The sequence below is a fragment of the Sorex araneus genome, chromosome 1 (genome assembly GCF_027595985.1).
Source record: "Sorex araneus isolate mSorAra2 chromosome 1, mSorAra2.pri, whole genome shotgun sequence".
Classification (NCBI taxonomy): Eukaryota; Metazoa; Chordata; class Mammalia; order Eulipotyphla; family Soricidae; genus Sorex; species Sorex araneus.
Genome location: NC_073302.1, coordinates 450515526 through 450534036, shown reverse-complemented (window position 1 = coordinate 450534036; position 18511 = coordinate 450515526). Strand labels below are relative to the sequence as shown.

Sequence of the window (18511 nt, the reverse complement as noted above, 5' to 3'; positions counted from 1 at the left end):
CCCGACGCTGAGGCCGCCCAGCCCTGACCTGGGCACGAAGTCACGTGGAGCCCAGAATAGCTCCCGCTGGACGCCGGGCGGGACAGACACTGGACACTGCCCCGCCGCCCGTCCGGGCCCCTTCCTCCACCCCCTGCCCCGGGTGCCCCCTCTGCCCTCATGAGCCGCACCCCAGGAGACTGCGGGGTGCAGGGGGAGGCCCGCGGAGACGGACACCCACTCTGCGCCCGGCTGGTGGAGCGGTCCCGCAGGGAGCCTGAGGCGGGGCCCAACGCTGGCCAGGGCCCCATCGTCACGTGCACGGCCTCGGGGCCGGCCCTGGCCTTCTGGCAGGCCGTGCTGGCGGGGGACGCGGGCTCCGTCTCTCGCCTCCTCTCCTCGGGCGCGGGCCTGGCCCCGGATTCCGTCTTTGACACCAGCGACCCGGACCGATGGAGGGATTTTCGCTTCAACATCCGCGCTCTGAGTACGGGCGGCGGGTGTGGGGTGCGGGGAGGGGGCCGGGCCGAGCTCGGGCGCCGTCCTGCTCCCTGCCAGCCTCTCAGCCCCCTGCCCGCCCACCTAGGACTCTGGTCCCTGACGTACGAGGAGGAGCTGACTACGCCGCTGCACGTGGCCGCCGGCCGGGGGCACACGGAGGTGCTGCAGCTGCTGCTGAGACGCCGGGCACAGCCCGACTGCGCGCCCGGGGGCCACACGGCCCTGCACGAGGCCTGCGCCGCCGGCCACGCGGCCTGTGTCCATGCACTGCTGATGGCGGGCGCGGACCCCAACCTCCCTGATCAGGACGGGAGACGCCCCCTGCACCTGTGCCAGGGGGCTGGCACCGTGGAGTAAGTAGCACCCCGCCCCAACCCGCTCTGGTGGAGCAGCGGGAGGGGGCTGCTTGGCGGGCGGCGGGCCAGGCTGGGGCCAGGCAAGGCGCATTTGCACCCCCAGCCGTGCAAACATGAGCTTTTTTTTGGGGGGGGGTCACACCAGGCAATGCTCGGGGGTTACTCCTGGCTCTGCACTCAGGAATTACTCCTGGCAGTGCTCAGGGGACTATGTGGGATGCTGGGAATCGAACCGGGTTGGCCGCGTGCAAGGCAAACTCCCTCCCTGCTGTGCTATGGCTCCAGCCCCCCTCAAACATGAGTTTTGACCTGTGAACTTGGACCTGTGAACTCTGGAACGGTCTGATCGTGGCAGTTTCCGCGTCCCTGTGGGAGAGGAGGGGTGCGTGGCCTGCCCTAAGGATGAGTTTCGCCCAGGACGGGGTGCTGTGAAGCGTCTGTAGTGTTTTTGTTTGGGTGCCACACCCAGCAGTGCTCAGGGATCACTCCTGGTGAGCTCAGGGTTCCGTGTGGGGTGCTGGGGATGGAACCCGGGTCAGCTGCATGCGAGGGAAGTGCCCTCCCCGCTTCTGTTGCTCGGTCTTAGCTTCCGGCTTCCAGCTTCCCGGGTTGAAGGTGCTGTGCTCCAAGTGCTGGTCCCTGGGCACAGCCGGGTCCTCGCGGAGCCGACTGCCCCGGCTGTAGAGGACAGTGTCCCCCAGACAGGGCCCGGGACAGTCCCCAGGGTCTGAGTCCGTTCTCAAGCTGGCAGGTCTGGTTTCCTCCAGGGCCCTGGCGTGAAGGTGTTCAGAGACTGAGCACAACTAACCAACCCCACAGAGACTGGTGGCACGAGCCCCACGGGACAGTCCATTTGTGAGTGGGAGCACTCCTTTGCTGGCTCTCAAGCTATTGTGTCCCATAGGTTAGGAACTTTGGGGAAGGACAGTTTTCCTTTTTTCTTTTTCTTTTTTTTTTTCTTTTTGGGTCACACCCGGCGATGCACAGGGGCTACTCCTGGCTCTGCACTCAGGAATTACTCCTGGCGGTGCTCAGGGGACCATATGGGATGCTGGGATTTGAACCCGGGTCGGCCACGTGCAAGGCAAACGCCCTACCCACTATGCTATCACTCCAGCCCGTTTTCCTTTTTTCGAGCCAGGCTGTCACACCCAGTGATGCTCAGGTTACTCCTGGCTCTGTGCTCAGGAATTACTCCTGGCGGTGCTCGGTCGGGGAACAATATGGGATGCTGGGGATTGAACTCAGGTCAGCCGTGCAAGGCCAGTGCCTTGCCTGCTGTGCTATCTCTCCGGCCCATGGGAACGACAATTTTCTAGTGAGCTTGGAATCTGGGTCCAGGGACCGACAGCACCGTGATGCCCCTCTCGCAGAGGCCCTGGTGTGCTGGCGTGTTCCGGGGCTGCCCCGCACCGGTCCTCTCCTCAGCTGCATCAGCCTCACAAGCCGACACTCATTTAATCAGATCATGGCTCAGGATGGTCCCGAGGAACAGGACGGGAGGCTCAGATGGCTGGCGTGGGGCAGAGGGGTCACATTCTCTGGTGTCCCATCAAAACACAGAAAACAGGAGAATTCCGAGTTCAAACTGTAGCAAAACATGCCAAACCTAAACGCACCATTTCCTCTTCTCATGGGGCAGCCAGCCACATTCTACCTCCCGAAGTGTCTTCTTGGGGTGGGGACTCGGGGGTCACACCCAGCAGTGCTTGGGGCTCACTTCCACCACTCAGGGGACCGTGTGGTGCTGTGTACCAGACCAGCATCAGCTGCAGGCAGCGCAAGTACCTAACCCCTAAACTACCTCTCTTGCACCCTGAATTTTATTTTTTCATCTTACAAAGAAAACTCCATTGAACAGCTACCTCCCCCTGCCTGGGGCCCTGAGCCCACCCTGGATTCTATCTGTGATGCTGAAGACTCCGTGTACGTTCTTTTTTTTTTTCCTTTTTGGGTCACACCCAGCAATGCTCAGGGGTTACTCCTGTACTCAGAAATTATTCCTGGCAGATGCTGGGGATTGAACCCGGGTCGGCCACTTGCAAGACAAACGCCCTATCCGCTGTACTGTCGCTCCAGCCCTCCGTGTACACTCTTTGGTGAGGGTTTCTTTCCCTGGCACAGTGTCGTGGCTTCAGGGCACTACGGCAGGTGTCAGAATGCGCCTCCTCCCCCAGGAGAACCTGTTTCCACTGTGTGTAGCGGTCACTCTGTGCCTGTCCAGGCTTCTGTGGCTAGCTAGCACCCACCCGGCCACGGAGAGCAGGTGCCAGAGAACTGGGAGCCCAAGCAGGCATTTAACATGGACTCTCATAAATGAGATTTCAACATGTCACCAATAATTTTTTTTTTTTTGCTTTTTGGGTCACACCCGGCAATGCACAGGGGTTACTCCTGGCTCTGCACTCAGGAATTACCCCTGGCGGTGCTCAGGGGACCATATGGGATGCTGGGACTCGAACCCGGGTCAGCCGCGTGCAAGGCAAACGCCCTCCCCGCTGTGCTATCGCTCCAGCCCCCAATAAAACATTTTTTAAAAAAGCAAAAGTGCTATTCTCTGTTCTGGTTTGCACCAGGTCTTCAACATGGGCATGTTCTGGACATGTTTGACACGCCATGCCAAGCACATGGCTCATTACAATCACATGTCAGTTCTGGTATATTCTAGTCTGGCCCCAGACCCCACAGCCAGAGCTCCAGGTCTCTGGAAAGGAGGGCAGGGTAAAACAAGGGACCCCTGGGCACCCCGACCTCCCACCTCTCTGCCAACGAGCCCCGGCCTGGATGTCAGCCATTCTCCCTCCCCGCCCACACGTGGGGCCCCAGGCGCCCTGTGAGGGCAGCGCCAACTGCCCACGTTAGCGTTCTCGTCGGTTCTCCCTTTGCCCCGGGCCAGCTCCCACACCCCGCTGCACCCCCACCCCTGCTTCCAAGTCTGGTTGCGACGCTCCCCGCTGAGGGGAGGAACCCCAGGAAGCTGTAGGAAGAATCTCTCCTCTCCCCGCACCGGGATGGGGGTTTAGCCGGCCAGCGCTGACCTGTGCTGTGGTGTGAGTCTCTTTGCAAAGGGGACTTGCCATGCATCCCGGCGGCGGTGCTGCTAACCATTCCAGAAGCTTCTGAGGCATCCCGTTGGTGGTGGGGCTAACCATTCTAGAAGCTCCAGGGGTGGGGGTGTCTGCTTGCTTTTTCAGTTGCTTCTTTGGGGCCACCGTGGAGACACTCGGGGGCTGGGCTCTCCCTGGCTCTGTGTTGGGGAGTGAACGCTGGCGGTGCTCGGGGGACCATATGTGGTGTCAGGGATCTGAACTAGGGTCACGGCTGCCGCAGTCTCACGCATCACACATGCTCTGCCTCCTCCTGTGTTTTTCTGGCCCCGAAAGCTGCTATTTTATTTCAGAGCGGAAAAGGAAGTTTCCACTATTTTGTTATGTTATCAGACATGTAGGTCTACCTAGCTATTTTGTTTTGTCTTGTTTTCAGGACCCACCCCACGTGGCATCTAAGCTGAGTGCCCGGGGCTCGATCCCAGGGTAGTCAGGAGACTGACTCCACAGTGCCAAGGAGCACACGTGGACCTTCCGCATGCAGACGTGTGCTCCGGCCCTCTGAGCCCTCCTGGTCCAGGTTGCAGCCTTTAGAAGCCTTTTTCTTTTCTGAAACTATCATGAGATAGACTTTCTGGCAGCATTTTTTTTTTTGCTTTTTGGGTCACACCCAGCAATGCACAGGGGTCACTCCTGGCTCATGCACTCAGGAATCACCCCTGGCGTGCTCAGGGGACCATATGGGATGCTGGGATTTGAACCCGGGTCGGCCGCGTGCAAGGCAAACGCCCTACCTGCTGTGCTATCACTCCAGCCCCTCTGGCAGCATTTTTATAACGGCAGCTAGATATTTAATTCTGGGACACAAACGGAAAGGCGAGGAAAGGAGGGAGGAGAGAAGAGAGCGAGGGAGGGAGGGAGAAACTGGAGCCGGAGCACAGGAAGTCCGTGTTGGCAACGTTCTTTTGGATGATTTTTGCTTTAGAGCCCGGATCGGGGTGCCCAGGAACCACTCCTGGCGGGACCCTGGGGACTGCATTTGGTGCAGGGTGCTAGCCTGGGTGTGCGGTGTGCAAGGCCAGTGCCCCTCCGCAGCGCTGTTTGAATTGTGTGGTGCTGGTGGCCCGGCTCCCGCCTGGGGCCCGGGGCACCGTCCTGCGTGGGGAATGGTAAGGAGGCCGCGGTGGGCCACGCCAGAGCGGCCAGGCGCAGGCGGGCGGGCAGGAAGTGGAGGGGCGGGCAGACGCGGGGGTCCGCTTGCGCGGCGGGGCAGGAAGCAGGGGGGACCCCGCGCCCGGTTTGCCTCCTCCCCGCCGTCTCGCCCGCAGGTGTGCGGAGATGCTCCTGCGGTTCGGGGCGAGTGTGGACGGCCGGTCGGAGGAGGAAGAGGAGACGCCCCTGCACGTGGCGGCGCGCCGGGGCCACGCGGAGCTGGCGGAGCTGCTGCTGCGCCGGGGCGCGCAGCCCGACGCCCGCGACGCCGAGGGCCGCACGCCGCTGCTGGCCGTGTGCGACGCGCGCTGGCCGGGCCCCGCCGAGGCCGAGGCCGCCGTGGGCCGCTGCCTGCGGCTCTGCCACCTGCTGCTCGCGGCGGGCGCCGACGCCGACGCCGCCGACCAGGACAGGCGGCGGCCCCTGCACCTGGCCTGTCGCCGCGGCCTGGCGCCCGTGGTCGAGCTGCTGCTGTCCCGCGGCGTCAGCGCCAACGCCATGGACTACGGGGGCCACACGGCGCTGCACTGCGCCCTGCAGGGGCCCCCCGCCGCCCTGGCCCGGAGCCCCGAGTGCACCGTGAGGGCCCTGCTCAACCACGGCGCCGTGCGCGTGTGGCCGGGCGCCCTCCCCAAGGTACGGCGGGCAGCGGGAGGGCACGGGCCACTGCCCCCCGCCTGGATAGCAGCCTCTCTAGGGGGAGCCGGCAGGGCTCAGGGCTCACTCCTGGCAGAGCTCAGGGCTCACTCCTGGCAGTGCTCAGAGCTCACTCCTGGCCCTGTGCTCAGGGCTCACTCCTGGCAGTGCTCAGGGCTGACTCCTGGCCCTGTGCTCAGGGCTCAGGGGCCCTACGCGCTGCCAGGAATAGGATCCAGGTCTGCTGTGTGCAAGGCAAGGCCTTCAGCCCTGCACGAGCTCCCCAGCTCCAGGCCCTTCTCTTTCACGTAAGCAGAGTCCCCGAGTCCCAAGCAGAAGGCGTGTGCGCGTCCGTGTGCATGTTTATCTCTGCATGCACGGGAGCGAGTTTCCATGCGCGTCTGAGCGTGCAGGCACGCGCGCGTGTTCCTGCATGATGAAGTGGGAGTGTGGGCAGGGTTGCATCACCGTGTCTGAAGACGGGAGGAGCCCGCTTCCTCGAGGAAGCAAACTGCTGGAAGACACTCTCAGCAGGACAGGCGCTCCCTCGAACCCGGCTGGCCGGGGTTCAATCCCCAACATCCCATGTGGTCTCCCGGGACCACCCCCGGCCCGGAGTGACCCTGAGTGCAGAGCCAGGAGTCCGCCCTGAGCTTTGCTGGGTGTGGCCCCCAAACAAACAAAAACCAGAAGCTTTTAGAAAACTTCACCAGGGGCTGGAGCGATAGCACAGCGGGGAGGGCGTTTGCCTTGCACGCGGCCAACCCGGGTTCGATTCCCAGCATCCCATATGGTCCCCTGAGCACCGCCAGGGGTAATTCCTGAGTGCAGAGCCAAGAGTAACCCCTGTGCATCGCCGGGTGTGACCCAAAAAGCAAAAAAGATAAAAGAAAGAAAACTTCACCGAGCCGCGGGGAGCCTGTCTCGTAAGTGGGTCTCCCGGGATCTCTTGGCCCACCGGCTTCCGGGCCTCCTGGCTACCTGCTGTTGGTCCTGGTTCTGAGAGCTGAGCAGGGTGGTCACTGCAGCCACTGTCCCAGCCCCAGAGACACGGCCTTTCCCTGTTGATCCCTGCCTCCCCCCACGGCCGTGTAACGTGACGGCCCGTGCTGAGGCGTGTCTGGGCCCCGTCGCAGGCCCCCCCTGCCCGCGGGGAGATGCCGTGTCAGAGGCCTGGAGGGGGACCCCGGCTTCGGAGGAGTCGTGAGGAGGGGCAGTCTGCCCTCTCGGCCCTCCGGCATCCTGCCTGCCGCCCCGCCTCTCCTCCACGCGAGCCTACGAGCATCTGTCTAGATTCCTAAGCAAGACCAAATAATTAAACAGCCCGAGAGTTCAGCAGATTGGTCTCCCCTTTGGGAAAATACAAGAAAATCAACAATTAACACTAATTAATCTCCTATTAACACCAGATAATTAGGAGACGAGCAATTCCCTGTAATCTGACGGCGCCTCTGACAGCTAATGATTCCCAGTCCGCGAGGAGGTGTGGGAGGAGACAGAGACGGCAGCAGATGGATTTCCCAGGCCCCTGCTCGTGCCCCCCCGGCCCCCGCCCCAGCCTCGGGGAGCAGGTGGGCCAGCGCAGCCCGCCAGAGCCTGGTCATCCCTGCGCCTGCCTGCCCGTCCTAGGGAGGGGACGCGCAAAAGGACGGAGAGGGCGCTGCCACCATGCTGGCCCTGGGGCCTTGCTGGCCCTCGCGGGGGGAAGCCCGTCCTATAAGGACGTGAACCCCCGTCCTGCCTGCAGGAGCCACTGGCCCCCGGCCACTCAGGAGTCACCCCTGGCAGTGCTTGGGGGACCATATGGGATGCTGGGAATCAAACCCGGGTCAGCTGCATGCGAGGCAAACGCCCTGCCCGCTGGGCTATGGCTCCAGCCCCGAGCCCTCCCCCCTGTACTGTCTCTCCAGCCCTGGATACTGCGGAGGGGCGCCAGATCCGGCTCTGGCCTTGGTGCTGGTCCATGTCAGACCCCCCGGAGACAGCCACCTGACTAAGAAGTTCTGGGGGCACGCTGGGTGATGGTATAGACCGGCACGGCCTTTCCATGCCCAACACCCTCCTAGACACGTGCCCTGCATCCAGGTCCCGTCCTTCCTCCTGATGACCCCAGTGGGCAGTGACTAGGAGTGCAGCATCCAGGGCTGGAGAGACAGTACAGGGGGGACGGCTCGGGGCTGGAGCCATAGCACAGCGGGGAGGGCGTTTGCCTTGCATGTGACTCACCCGGGTTCGATTCCCAGCATCCCATATAGTCCCCCAAGCACCGCCAGGAGTAATTCCTGAGTGCAGAGCTAGGAGTAACCCCTGAGCATCGCCAGGTGTGACCCAAAAAGAAAAAAAAAAAACAGTGGGAAGGGCGCTTGTGTTGCGTGCGGCAGGCTGGGTTCATTCCCTGGACTCCCCCAGGCGCACCGGGAGTGACCCCTGAGCACAGACCCAGGGAGAAGCCCTGAGCACCACCTGGTGCGGCCCAAAAGCAAAGCAAAAAGAATGAAGGTGAGAGAGCACTTGGGCAGCTGTTGGGCCCAGCTCAGGGGCGCGGCAGGCGGGCGGCGGTGCGGGAACAGCCTGGGCAGGGCGCTGTGGGGACAGCCGCGGGGACGCGAGGGAATTGGGCGGTCCCAAGTGTCCACAGCACAGAGCGGCTCTGGTGAGCACTGCCCGGGACAGAGGCAGGACAAGGAGCAGAGGGTCTTGGGCACAGGGGCAGCTTTCTCCAGGGTGTCCTGAGTGAGCGGGCCCCCCTGCTTCCATCACCCAGCAGTGCCCAGCACGGGGACACTCCCCACCTGTGGGGACAGTGGGACAGTAGACGGCCTGTGAAACCCTGTGGCGTGGCCCTTGTCTCAGAAGCAGATTGTCTCAGTTGTTGGGGGGGGACACCGACAGTACTCAGGGGTCACTCCTGACTGCTCCGTGCGGAGATCTAGCCGGGTTGGCTCGCGCCTGGACCCCTGTACTGGCTCTCTGGCTCCTGCCCTCAGCCCGCGGGCGATGTTGGCAATATCCAAATATCCCTTCTTCCTGGCAGAACGGTTAAATGTGTGTGAGTCACATGTGATGTGGGTTACATGTGTGTGGGTTACATGTGGGGTGGGTCACATGTGTATGTGTTGTATGTGGGTCACACGCAGTGGGTCACATGTGTGGGTTACATGTATATGGGTCCCATGTGTGTGGATCACATCGTGTGGGTCACTTGTCTGTTGTGTGTTGGGGTCATGTGTGGATTACATGTGTGGGGGTTGGATGTGGGTCACATGTAACGTGTCACATGTATGGGTTATGTGCATATGGGTCACGTGTGTGGGGATCACATGGTGTGGGCCACTTGTCTGTTCTCTGTTGGGGTCATGTGTGGATCGCATGCGTGTGGTTGGATGTGGGTCGCATGTGGGCGGTCACATGTGGTGTATGGGGGGCTGCACCCGCGCAGCCTGGGAGCTGGAGCTGAGCTGCCCCTATTTGATGGCAGCCTGCAAGCACCCTGGGGCTGGACAGACGCCAGGACGGAGGGGGCGTCTCCGGACACAGGGCTCCGATCCCAGGGCGCATCCTCCTGGGGCAGCTGCCCTGGCTCTCAGGTCGTCTGGGGTGCTGTTTGCGCTCTGGGGGGGCCCAGGACTCCAGGGGCCTGTCCATGCTCCTTATGTGCTCGGCGCACGGGGGCTCACCAGACAGTCCCGGGAGGTGGGTGTTGAGGGGTCAGGCCCTGTCTGCGGCTTCTCCCCAGGGGCCCTCCCGGCTGGGTTCTCTTTACTGTCACTTCCAGGCCAGCCTCTCCCAGTCTGCTGGGTCCCCCGGACTCTGGCTCTCCTCCCCTGCCCCCTGCGCAGCTGTCTCTGCCCTGCACTGACCTTGCGCAGTGCTGATGAATCTGAATTTCAGCTAAGAGTCACCCCCCAGACCCCCAGAGTGCCCCCTCCGCCCAGGGAGGACCACACAGCTGAGTTTTGCCGACACCCTGTACCCCCAGAGAAGGAGGGGCTGCCCCTGGCTCAAGGCTGGAATGGCCACATAGGCATGTTCCCTTGCAGTGCCTCAGTTTCCCTTGTCTATAAAATGGGGATAAGACCAGCCCAGCCCTGGTCCAGGGTGAGGAGTGAAAGCAAGAATGCAGGACTGGGGAGAGGCTCACCAGTGGGAGCCCCATATATGCCCAAGAACCATGCTGGGAGCCAGGAGTGACCCCCTGCACCTTTGGGGGTGCCCCCCAAAAGGAAGAAAGTGTGAGTGCACGGAGGGCTGAGGAAAGCACGGGCGAGTGGAGGCAGCTGTGGTGCTGGGTGTCTGCCACGACCCTCACAGCCTGTGCTGGACTGGCCGGGAGGGTCCTTCCCCACCGACCATTCTGGACACGGCGCCCGGCGTGGATGGCCTTGGCCCCTCAGAGGCTCTGAGAAGCCGCCTGCTGTCCCCGCGCCCGGTGGTGTATAGGCGTGTGCCCGACTGGGGTCACACTTGACATCTTATCATCAATGCAAGACCCAGTGCCTGGCACTGCCCTTGCCCCCAAGTCAGGGGGGCTTGGGCCCCGCCGTCGGGACCTCCCGTGACAGCACCTGCCTAGATGCTACTTCCAGAAGCTCATCCCTGGGGAGTGGGGACCAGGACTCCAACACGCCTTGGGGCGGCGTGGGGGTGCCCCTGAGAGCTGGCCCGTGGCTGGGTGTTCAACCTTCACGGGCTGCCTGGGGCCTGGATGGGGGGCCCCCACGTGTCTCCTCCACAGGTGCTGGAGCGCTGGTGCTCGTCCCCGCGGACCATCGAGGCCCTGATGAACACCTACAGTACCGTGCGGCTGCCTGAGGAGGCCAAGGGGCTGGTGCCCCCCGAAACCTTGCAGGTCAGAGCTCCCTGCCAATCACTTGCTCACTCTACCCCAAGAGATGCCCCCAGAGGGATCCTCCCTCTCGGTCCCACAGAAATCACCCAGAGAGAGGGGCTGGAGTGATAGCACAGCGGGTAGGGTGTTTGCCTTGCACGCAGCTGACCCGGGTTCAAATCCCAGCATCCCATATGGTCCCCTGAGCACCGCCAGGAGTGATTCCTGAGTGCATGAGCCAGGAGTGACCCCTGTGCATTGCTGGGTGTGACCCAAAAAGCAAAAAAAAAAAAAAATCACCCAGAGGGGGACTGGAGAGGCAGTGCAGCGGAGGGAGGGCGCCAGCCTTGCATGCAGCCCACCCAGATTCAACCCCCTGCACCCCCTCTGGTCCCCTGAGCCTGCCGGGAGTGATCCCTGCGAGCAGAGCCAGGAGAAACCCTGCGTGGCCTCAAACAAAAACAAAACACAGAACAAACCACCCAGAGTCCCACTCATGCCCTAGAAGAAATGCCAGGGCAAGAGCCGGGCACTGCTGAGCGGCCACCAGTCTCTCCCCGGCCGCCAAGCCGCGCGCGCCTCCTTGGGCGTAGGTGGGGCCGCCGAGCCGCGCACTCCGCCTGCAGAGACCGCCCCGGTGCCGGTTCGGCTACTGAGCCGCGCGCTCCGCCCGCAGAGCCCCGCTCCGGTGAGATCGGGCCGCCCAGCCGCGCGCTCCTCCCCCAGAGTGGGGCCCGGGTGCCGGTTCGGCCGCTGAGCCGCGCTCTGCTCCCGCAGCGGCACCGGCGGTTCTACAGCTCCCTCTTCGCGCTGGTGCGGCAGCCGCGCTCCCTGAAGCACCTGAGCCGCTGCGCCCTGCGTGCCCACCTGGCCGCCCGCCTGCCCTCAGCCCTGCCCCGCCTCCCGCTGCCGCCCCCCCTGCTCCGCTACCTGCAGCTGGACTTCGAGGATCTGCTGTACTAGGCGCGTGCCGGCCCCAGACTCCTGCCCCTCGCCGCGCGCCAACCCCGCGCCTGGATGTCTGAGGAGTTTGGCCAGCCTGGAAGCACCGGGGCACCGGCGGTGCCATCCTGCTGCTCCCACCCGCGGGCCCAGCGCTGCCCTCGGCCAGGGCGTTCCCCTACGGGGGGGCTCTGCACTGTCAGATGTGGACTCCCACCAGGTGCTGTCTCGTGAGGTGCAGCTGGAACTCTGGGAAAGGGGGCACTGGTGGGGGTCTCCCAAGGCCCCCCCAGTGTATTAAAATCTGCAGGCCTGAATTCCTGGGGGCTAGTTCCTCTGTGCTGCTCCCTTCAGGGCACTGGGGTGGGGTGACAGGCTCCCCCAGGCCTGCTCCGTGTCCTTTGGGCACCAACAAAGGGCAGCCCCACGGGGCCAGAGGCAGGATGGCAGGCAGGCAGCCGACTCAGGTTCGATCCCCAAGTGCAGAATCAGGAGTAGGCCCTGAGCCTGAGTAAGGCCTGACTTGGGTGCGGTCTCCATCCCCCCAGACAGGTGTGGGTGTGTGACGCCCAGGCACGCCTGCCACTGTGTCCCACGTGGTGCGCTGCAGGTAAAGGTGTGTCAGAAGAGGGGTCCGGCCAGAGGCCGAGCACAGGCCTGGGAGGACCCTGGCTTGTGCAGAGCTGCTGCAGCGGTGAGGCGTGACCGACGGCGAGGCAGGGCAGACAGTTGATGTCAGGAGGGCAGAAGAGGGCAGGCAAGCGGAGAAAGCGTGCACCCACCGGGGTCCGGCAAAAGGGTCACCATGGCTCCAGGCGAATGACCCAGGCTCAGAAAAACCCAAATCAGCCCCCCGTATTGCCCGGCTACACCCGATTCCTCCCTCCTCTGCGTCTCCTTGCTTTAGCTCTGTCTAGGAGTGGAGCCAAGTCCAAGCCTGGGGTCTAGTCTAGTCTGCCATTAGTTTGTGGATTGTACAAGTCTCTACATCTTTCTGGGCTGACCCGTGAAAAAATAGGGTTTTTTTTGCAGTATCAGAAAGAACAAAAACTCATCAAATACCCCTGCAGCAAAGGAACACACCTACAAATCCAGGAGGTGGGGCTGCCGGGGGCGTCAGCGCAGCCATCAGGTGCACTGTGACGGTGACGTCTAGCGCGCCCGGCCAGATTTCCCAGGACGCCGGGTGTGCACGCGCAGAAGTCACTACTTTCCCGCCAACTGCTGGCCCGAGCAGTCTGGGGGCGGGGCCGTGAGCGCGCGAGCATAGGGGCGGGGCCTTGGTGGCTTCAGACGTTGGGGCGGGGCCTAGCGGCGGGGTAGGGGTGAGAAGGCTCACCGTTGGGGGCGGGGCCTAACATCGGGGCGGAGCTGGAGAGCTCACATGTGGGGGCGGGGCCTGTTTTTGGGGCGGGGCCAGACAAGCCCCACGTGTTGGGCGGGGTCAAAGGGCTCAAGTATTGGGCGGGGCCTCGCGTGGGGCGGGGCCAGAGGGCGCGAGACCTGAGGGGATCGCGGGTCCGCGTGAGGCGACCCCGGAGTGAAGCGACCCCCACGCCCCACCCCCGGCCTTGGCCTGGCCGGCGCGACTGTTGGGCGGCCAGAGACGCAGCGGCGCGCGCACAGCGCGGCGGGAGGGTTCGCGCTGGGCCCGCCGGCCTCGACTGACAGGAAAGTCCCGGGAAGAGTGGGCGTCGGGGGGAGGGCCGGGAGGTGCGGGGCGCCCCGCGCGAGCCCGCGACCCGTCACTCAGCAGCCCGCACCGTCACGCGAGTGCCTCCTGGCCGCGCGCCTCCCGCGTGGTGATGAGGAGACGGGGCCGCGCTCGGGTCTGGGCTCGGGGCCGCGCTCGGGTCTGGGCTCGGGGCCGCGCTTAGGTCTGGGCACGGGGCCGCGCTCGGGGCCGCGCTTGGGTCTGGGCACGGGGCCGCGCTCGGGTCTGGGCTCGGGGCCGCGCTCGGGTCTGGGCTCGGGGCCGCGCTCGGGTCTGGGCTCGGGGCCGCGCTCGGGGCCGCGCTCGGGGCCGCGCTCGGGTCTGGGCTCGGGGCCGCGCTTGGGCCCGCGCTCGGGTCTGGGCACGGGCCGCCCTCAGGGCCGCGCTCGGGTCTGGGCACGGGGCCGCGCTCGGGGCCGCGCTCGGGTCTGGGCACGGGGCCGCGCGCGGGGCTCCAGGCACGGTATCGGGTATCGCACTCGGGGCCGCGCACGGGGCCGCGCTCCGGCCTGGGTGCCACTCCTCTGGTCACGCGCCGCCCGCAGGGGCTCGCACTTTGCAGTCGCACTGCTGGGACGGGGTGTCGCACCCCGTTGTGGCTGCGCGGTGCGGCGGGAAATGCTGGCGTGGCGGGGGGGGGGCGAGGGGCTGCGGGTGCGTGTGGACGCGGGGCAGGGGGAGTTGAACTCAAGGCCACTCGGGCCCCCTCCATACCCTTGCGCCGTCTCTTGATCCCAGGCCGCGGGGGGGGGGCGCCCCCGTACTCCCCGCAGGCGGAGGGGGGCTGGGGGCCTGGCCTGGCCCCGCGATGTGTGCGCGAGCTGGCGGGCTGCCAGGGGGCGGCAGGCCAGCCTCCTCTTTGAGGGGGTCTGGAGCCCCCCGGAAGCCTGGGAACCAGGTGGGCGTCGGGTGGGAGGCTCGGGGGCTGGCAGGGCTGTAGGGAAGGATCTCAGGCGCCTGCGTGCGGGCTGACGCCCCAGCCGGAGACTGCGCTGCTGGTGGGGCATCGGCCTGGGACCTCCCAGACGTGTTGCAGGCTCCCTCGGACCCGTGACTGGAATTCCGGGGAAGGCAGGTTGGGGGCTGCACATGCAGGCTTGAAGCGCCCCGGCTCTCGGGGCTGCCTTTCCTGAGCAAATTCTGCCTGGCATTCTGGGTTTTTGTTTGGGGGCCACACCCCGCGGTGCTCAGGGCTTACTCCTGGCTCAGTGCTTGGGGGTCACTCCTGGCAGCACTTGGGATGCAGGGATCTGAGGTGTCCCTCCCACCGCCCGTGTGAGCGTTCCTGCGTGTGTGGCTTCGTGCTTCCCAAGCCCCAGTTTCCAGGCCAGACTCAGAGCGGGCAGTGAGGGCCCGAGCCATGATACGGCAAGTGAGCGCTCGCCTTGCACGCGGCGGACGCGGTTTGATCCCCGGCACCCCGCAGAGGCCCCCAAGCCTGCCAGGAGCGATCGCTGAGTGCAGAGGCGCGAGCATACCCCAGCACCGTTGGGTGTAGCCCAGATCAGAAACAAACGAGGGCTAGGAATGAGACCGTTTCTGCCTTTGGTGAGTCCGTCTCGTCTGAGTGGGAGAATCCACCCAGAGGCCGCGCGGGCGCGCTGGGGACGTGGGGGCGGGCGCGGAGCCCGAGCAGGGTTAGTGGCAGCCTTGGGCTCTCGAAGACGCGCGCCTCTCCTGGCGGGGAGAAGCGGGGTGCCCTGACCACGAGGCTGGAGAGCTCGGGTCCTCCCGGGGCGAGGGGGAGAGGGCCTCGGAGTGGTCACAGGGGAGGCTGCGGCCGTCCCCTTCGTGCCCCAGAGCCGGGGGGTCCGGTTTGTTCTGGGGTTAGATATCCACACGCGCGTGCAAGCCAGGGAGCTTCCTCCCCAGCCTCCTGCTGCCGGTCCCGCGGGCCCAGAACCTCTCCCCGGTAATTGCTTTTCGTAATGTGTTTGCTCCAAACCAATTTCACGCCTGCGTGAGGACTCCGCCCTGCATTGGAGGCGCAGACCTCCCCACCACCGGCCCACCCGCGTGGAACGCGTGCGCGCACACACGCGGTAGACAGTCTCCACCCCGGGTGCACAGGGTGCAAGGACGGGCACGCGGCGAACACGCGTGGGGCCCAGACGCATGCGCGGAAGGCCTGCAGCCGCCTGTCCAAGCTGCCGGTGCAACCTGTAGGCTCACTGCAGAGTACCCAGCGGCCCCCTGCGCTCTCACGCCCCGAGGCCCACCTGCTCCTCGGCCGCCGGCGCGTCTCCGAGGCTGACGCCAGGGGTCGCTGCATCACGCCGCGCCTCTCTCGCAGAGACGCGGTTGCGCGCGGCTGCCGCCAGAGGGGGCCCGCGGACACGGTCCCACGCTGCCCACTGCGAGCGGCCTCTCCCGCGCACGAGGGAGGCGCCCGGCCGCACACGTCTTTGGCTGCGACTTTAGCACGCTTTGGCTTTTTTTTTTTTAAGCATCTTAGATGTTGGGCGCAGTCTGCGAAGGGGAGGCTGTCCCGCACAGACACAGGCAGCGAGGGTGGGCTCAGCGCGAGCACCTCCCCCAAAGATCCCCCGGGAAGAGGGGGGCAGTCAGAGCACGTGGACAAGCCCAGCAGCACTTCCGGGACTGTTTCCCCGCAGGGAGAGGCTCCTGCCCACGGCGGGGCCGCCTCGATTCCGCCTTAGCAGGTTGCTGTGGTGCCGCCCGAGAGCGGCTGCTTCTGTCCGTGGTCCTGATGGGAGAGGAGGCGGCCCTCTCCCAGACGGAGCCTCTGACTCAGGGGCTCCCGCCCCGCTCTGTCCACTGCGTGTCACGATGAGAGGTCTTGCCTCACGCCCCCTCGAGCCCGGGACCTGCTTTTCAAAGAGGCAGAGTGGAGATGGAGTGCCACCTCCCACAGATGGAGGACTTCTACGCAGAAGAGGCCACGGCCCCAGGACCCAGTGAAGGGTCACACACAGCAGGAACGGAACTCCAGGCCACGCTTCTCTCACGGGCCCTGCGGCCACCGCCCCGCAGTTGAGGGGGCACGGGCAAAGGGCCTGGGCTGCTTCACTTGCAACTCCGTTGTCCGGGCTTTATTCTAGCGCAGCCACTGAATATGAAGGGCGATGAGGAAGTCCCACTTCATGACCCCAGCCTGGCATGGAAACAGAGGATATAAGTGGATTATGAAATATAGTATTTCACAAAAATAGCACACGCAGGTAGATACCAAGTCCCTGGGACTCTAGCCACCTTGCTAAGGTGGTTAGCCTCTGGGAGTGCTGGCAACAGGCTTTAAGCCTCTCTCCTTTGTGCCGGTTTAAGCAGAGAATTGCACCTTACTGCATGCATGTGGTCCTGGGCAATGAGTGCTTGGCACGAGCTAGGTGCCACACATCTAGAGGGTCTTTAACCCTGAGTCCTAGACAAGTATGATCTATTCCGTCCCGTCAAAGTGACAGGCAGTTTATTAAAGTGGCTTTTTACTGAGAAGGGGTGGTGAGACGAGGAGGTTTTGACGTTTATCTTTCTGTGGCTTTCAAATTTTGTTCGATGTGATTTTATTATCAATGCAAGAAAATTCATGCAGTTGCTTTCAGAGTTGTGGGGGAACGCGGCTGGTGGTGCTTGGGGGATCACTGCTGGCAGTGCCAGGGATCAAACCGGGTCAAGCCCTGTGCAAGGCAGATGCCTCAGTCACCTCTCGCTCTGCCCTGCTTTTTAAAAGGACTCTTCCTGCGCCTTGTTTGATTCGTGCCTTTACTGTTACTGCTTTAATTTCCATGACTGTTGCTCCAAGTTTCTTTCATCTGTCAGATGCCTCGAGTCCGTCTGCCCCTACTCTGTACCCGACGCTGCGAAGCCGTAAATGGAGTCCTGATCTCTCACTTTGTCCTGGCTGTTTGTTACTTGAGCCCCCTGGGCTGTGCCCTTGGGTAACTCCCGAGGGGGCTTAGGGGCAGTGTCAGGGGTCAGCACAGGATGGCCTGTCCTATCGCTCCGGCCTGACGGCTCGCGCAAAGCCGTCCATGTTGATATTATGAAGTGTCTGATTAATTTAACAAAGGATTGTTCTGTAGCCCAGAGAGATGGCTCCAAGGGTTCAAACGTCCTGAGTTCTACCCCGGTACCTCACGTTCCCCCCAGGTACTCCCGGGAGTGACCCAGAACCAAGCCAGGAGTGGCCCATTGGCACGACCAGGTGTTGCCAGAGAAAACAAAAAGCCTCGTTTGGAGAGTATCTGTAGAAAGGTGTACAAGAATTCTGAGTACTTTCTTCTTTTAAGTCAGTCCAAGAGCTCAGGCTAGGACCTCACGCCTGTGGCGAGAGCGCTACCTCCGGGGCACATGCCCAGCCCCGGCTTAGTACCCTGGTGCTGGGTTGGGGTCACGAGGCCCAAGTTCAGGCCTTTTTCTCAGTAGTAGCCTCTTCCCAACGAGTCTTGCGTTCGGGAGCACTGTGGGCGGCTGGGGCCGTGTTCCCCAGAGACCTGCCTTGCCTCTGGCAGGCCTGGGTTGGGCCCTTGGCACCGCAGAAACAGTCTCGCTGGGTTTCAGAGCCGGAGCCGGAGCGGGACTCCGTGGGAGACTCACTCTCCTCCTTTTTGACTCCTGCCGGCCGGCACCAGCGGGAGCACCCTACTGGGAGCCACCCTCTGCTCCCCTCCCCCTCTGGCCAGAGCAGCCTCAGACTCAGACTCCCCAGTGCTGGTCGGGCTAACACGCTCCCCGCCCGCACAAGCCCCCTGCGATGCGAGTTTCCTCCTGGCCCACCGTGGGGGCCCGGGGGCGCCCGGCCCTGGCTCTGCTGTCCTTCCGTCCATCTAGGCTCGGCTTCCCACCTCACCGGATTCTGCTACATCTGGGCTTTGATCAGCCTGCCCTCCCCTCCCCTTCCCTGGTCCGCAAGCCTCGGGACTAGCCGGCCCTCGGGTGCGCTGGCCGGGCTCGCGCCTCCCCGCCCGCGCGGCGGCCACTCCTCCCGAGTCCTTCCTGCCCACCGCCCAAGGCTCCCAGCTAGTGCAAGTGCCCCTGACTTCTGCCTCTGCCGCTGCCGCCGGCGCGGGGGAAGCAGCCCGAGGGGGAGGGTAAAAGGCGCGCGCGGCTGCGGCCGGGAAGCAGCAGAGTCATCCGCAATTAGCGGATAATTAGCGCTGCTGACCCTCGGGGCTCATCAGTGCTCCTGGGGCCAGCCCCTAGCAATCAGCCAGGGCAGGTCGAGAGTGTCAGGCCGGGAATGAATAGGGCTCATCAGCAGAGCTGGAGCCGGGGAGCCAATCAGGGAAATTAATAGCAGGAGAGGAGAGGGAGTGAGGGAGGGAAGCGAGACAGACAG

At 64.0% G+C, this 18511-nt stretch overlaps 1 protein-coding gene across 1 annotated transcript; it reads left to right on the top strand.

The window, feature by feature from the left end:
- The first annotated feature begins 159 nt into the window (after positions 1–159).
- On the top strand, positions 160–11739 carry ASB10 (ankyrin repeat and SOCS box containing 10). The gene is made up of 5 exons (XM_004620183.2): positions 160–466; positions 566–833; positions 5212–5731; positions 10467–10580; positions 11337–11739. The coding sequence occupies exons 1-5, from the start codon at positions 160–162 to the stop codon at positions 11520–11522; spliced, it is 1395 nt and encodes a 464-aa protein (XP_004620240.1). The 3' UTR covers positions 11523–11739.
- The last annotated feature ends 6772 nt before the right edge of the window (positions 11740–18511 follow it).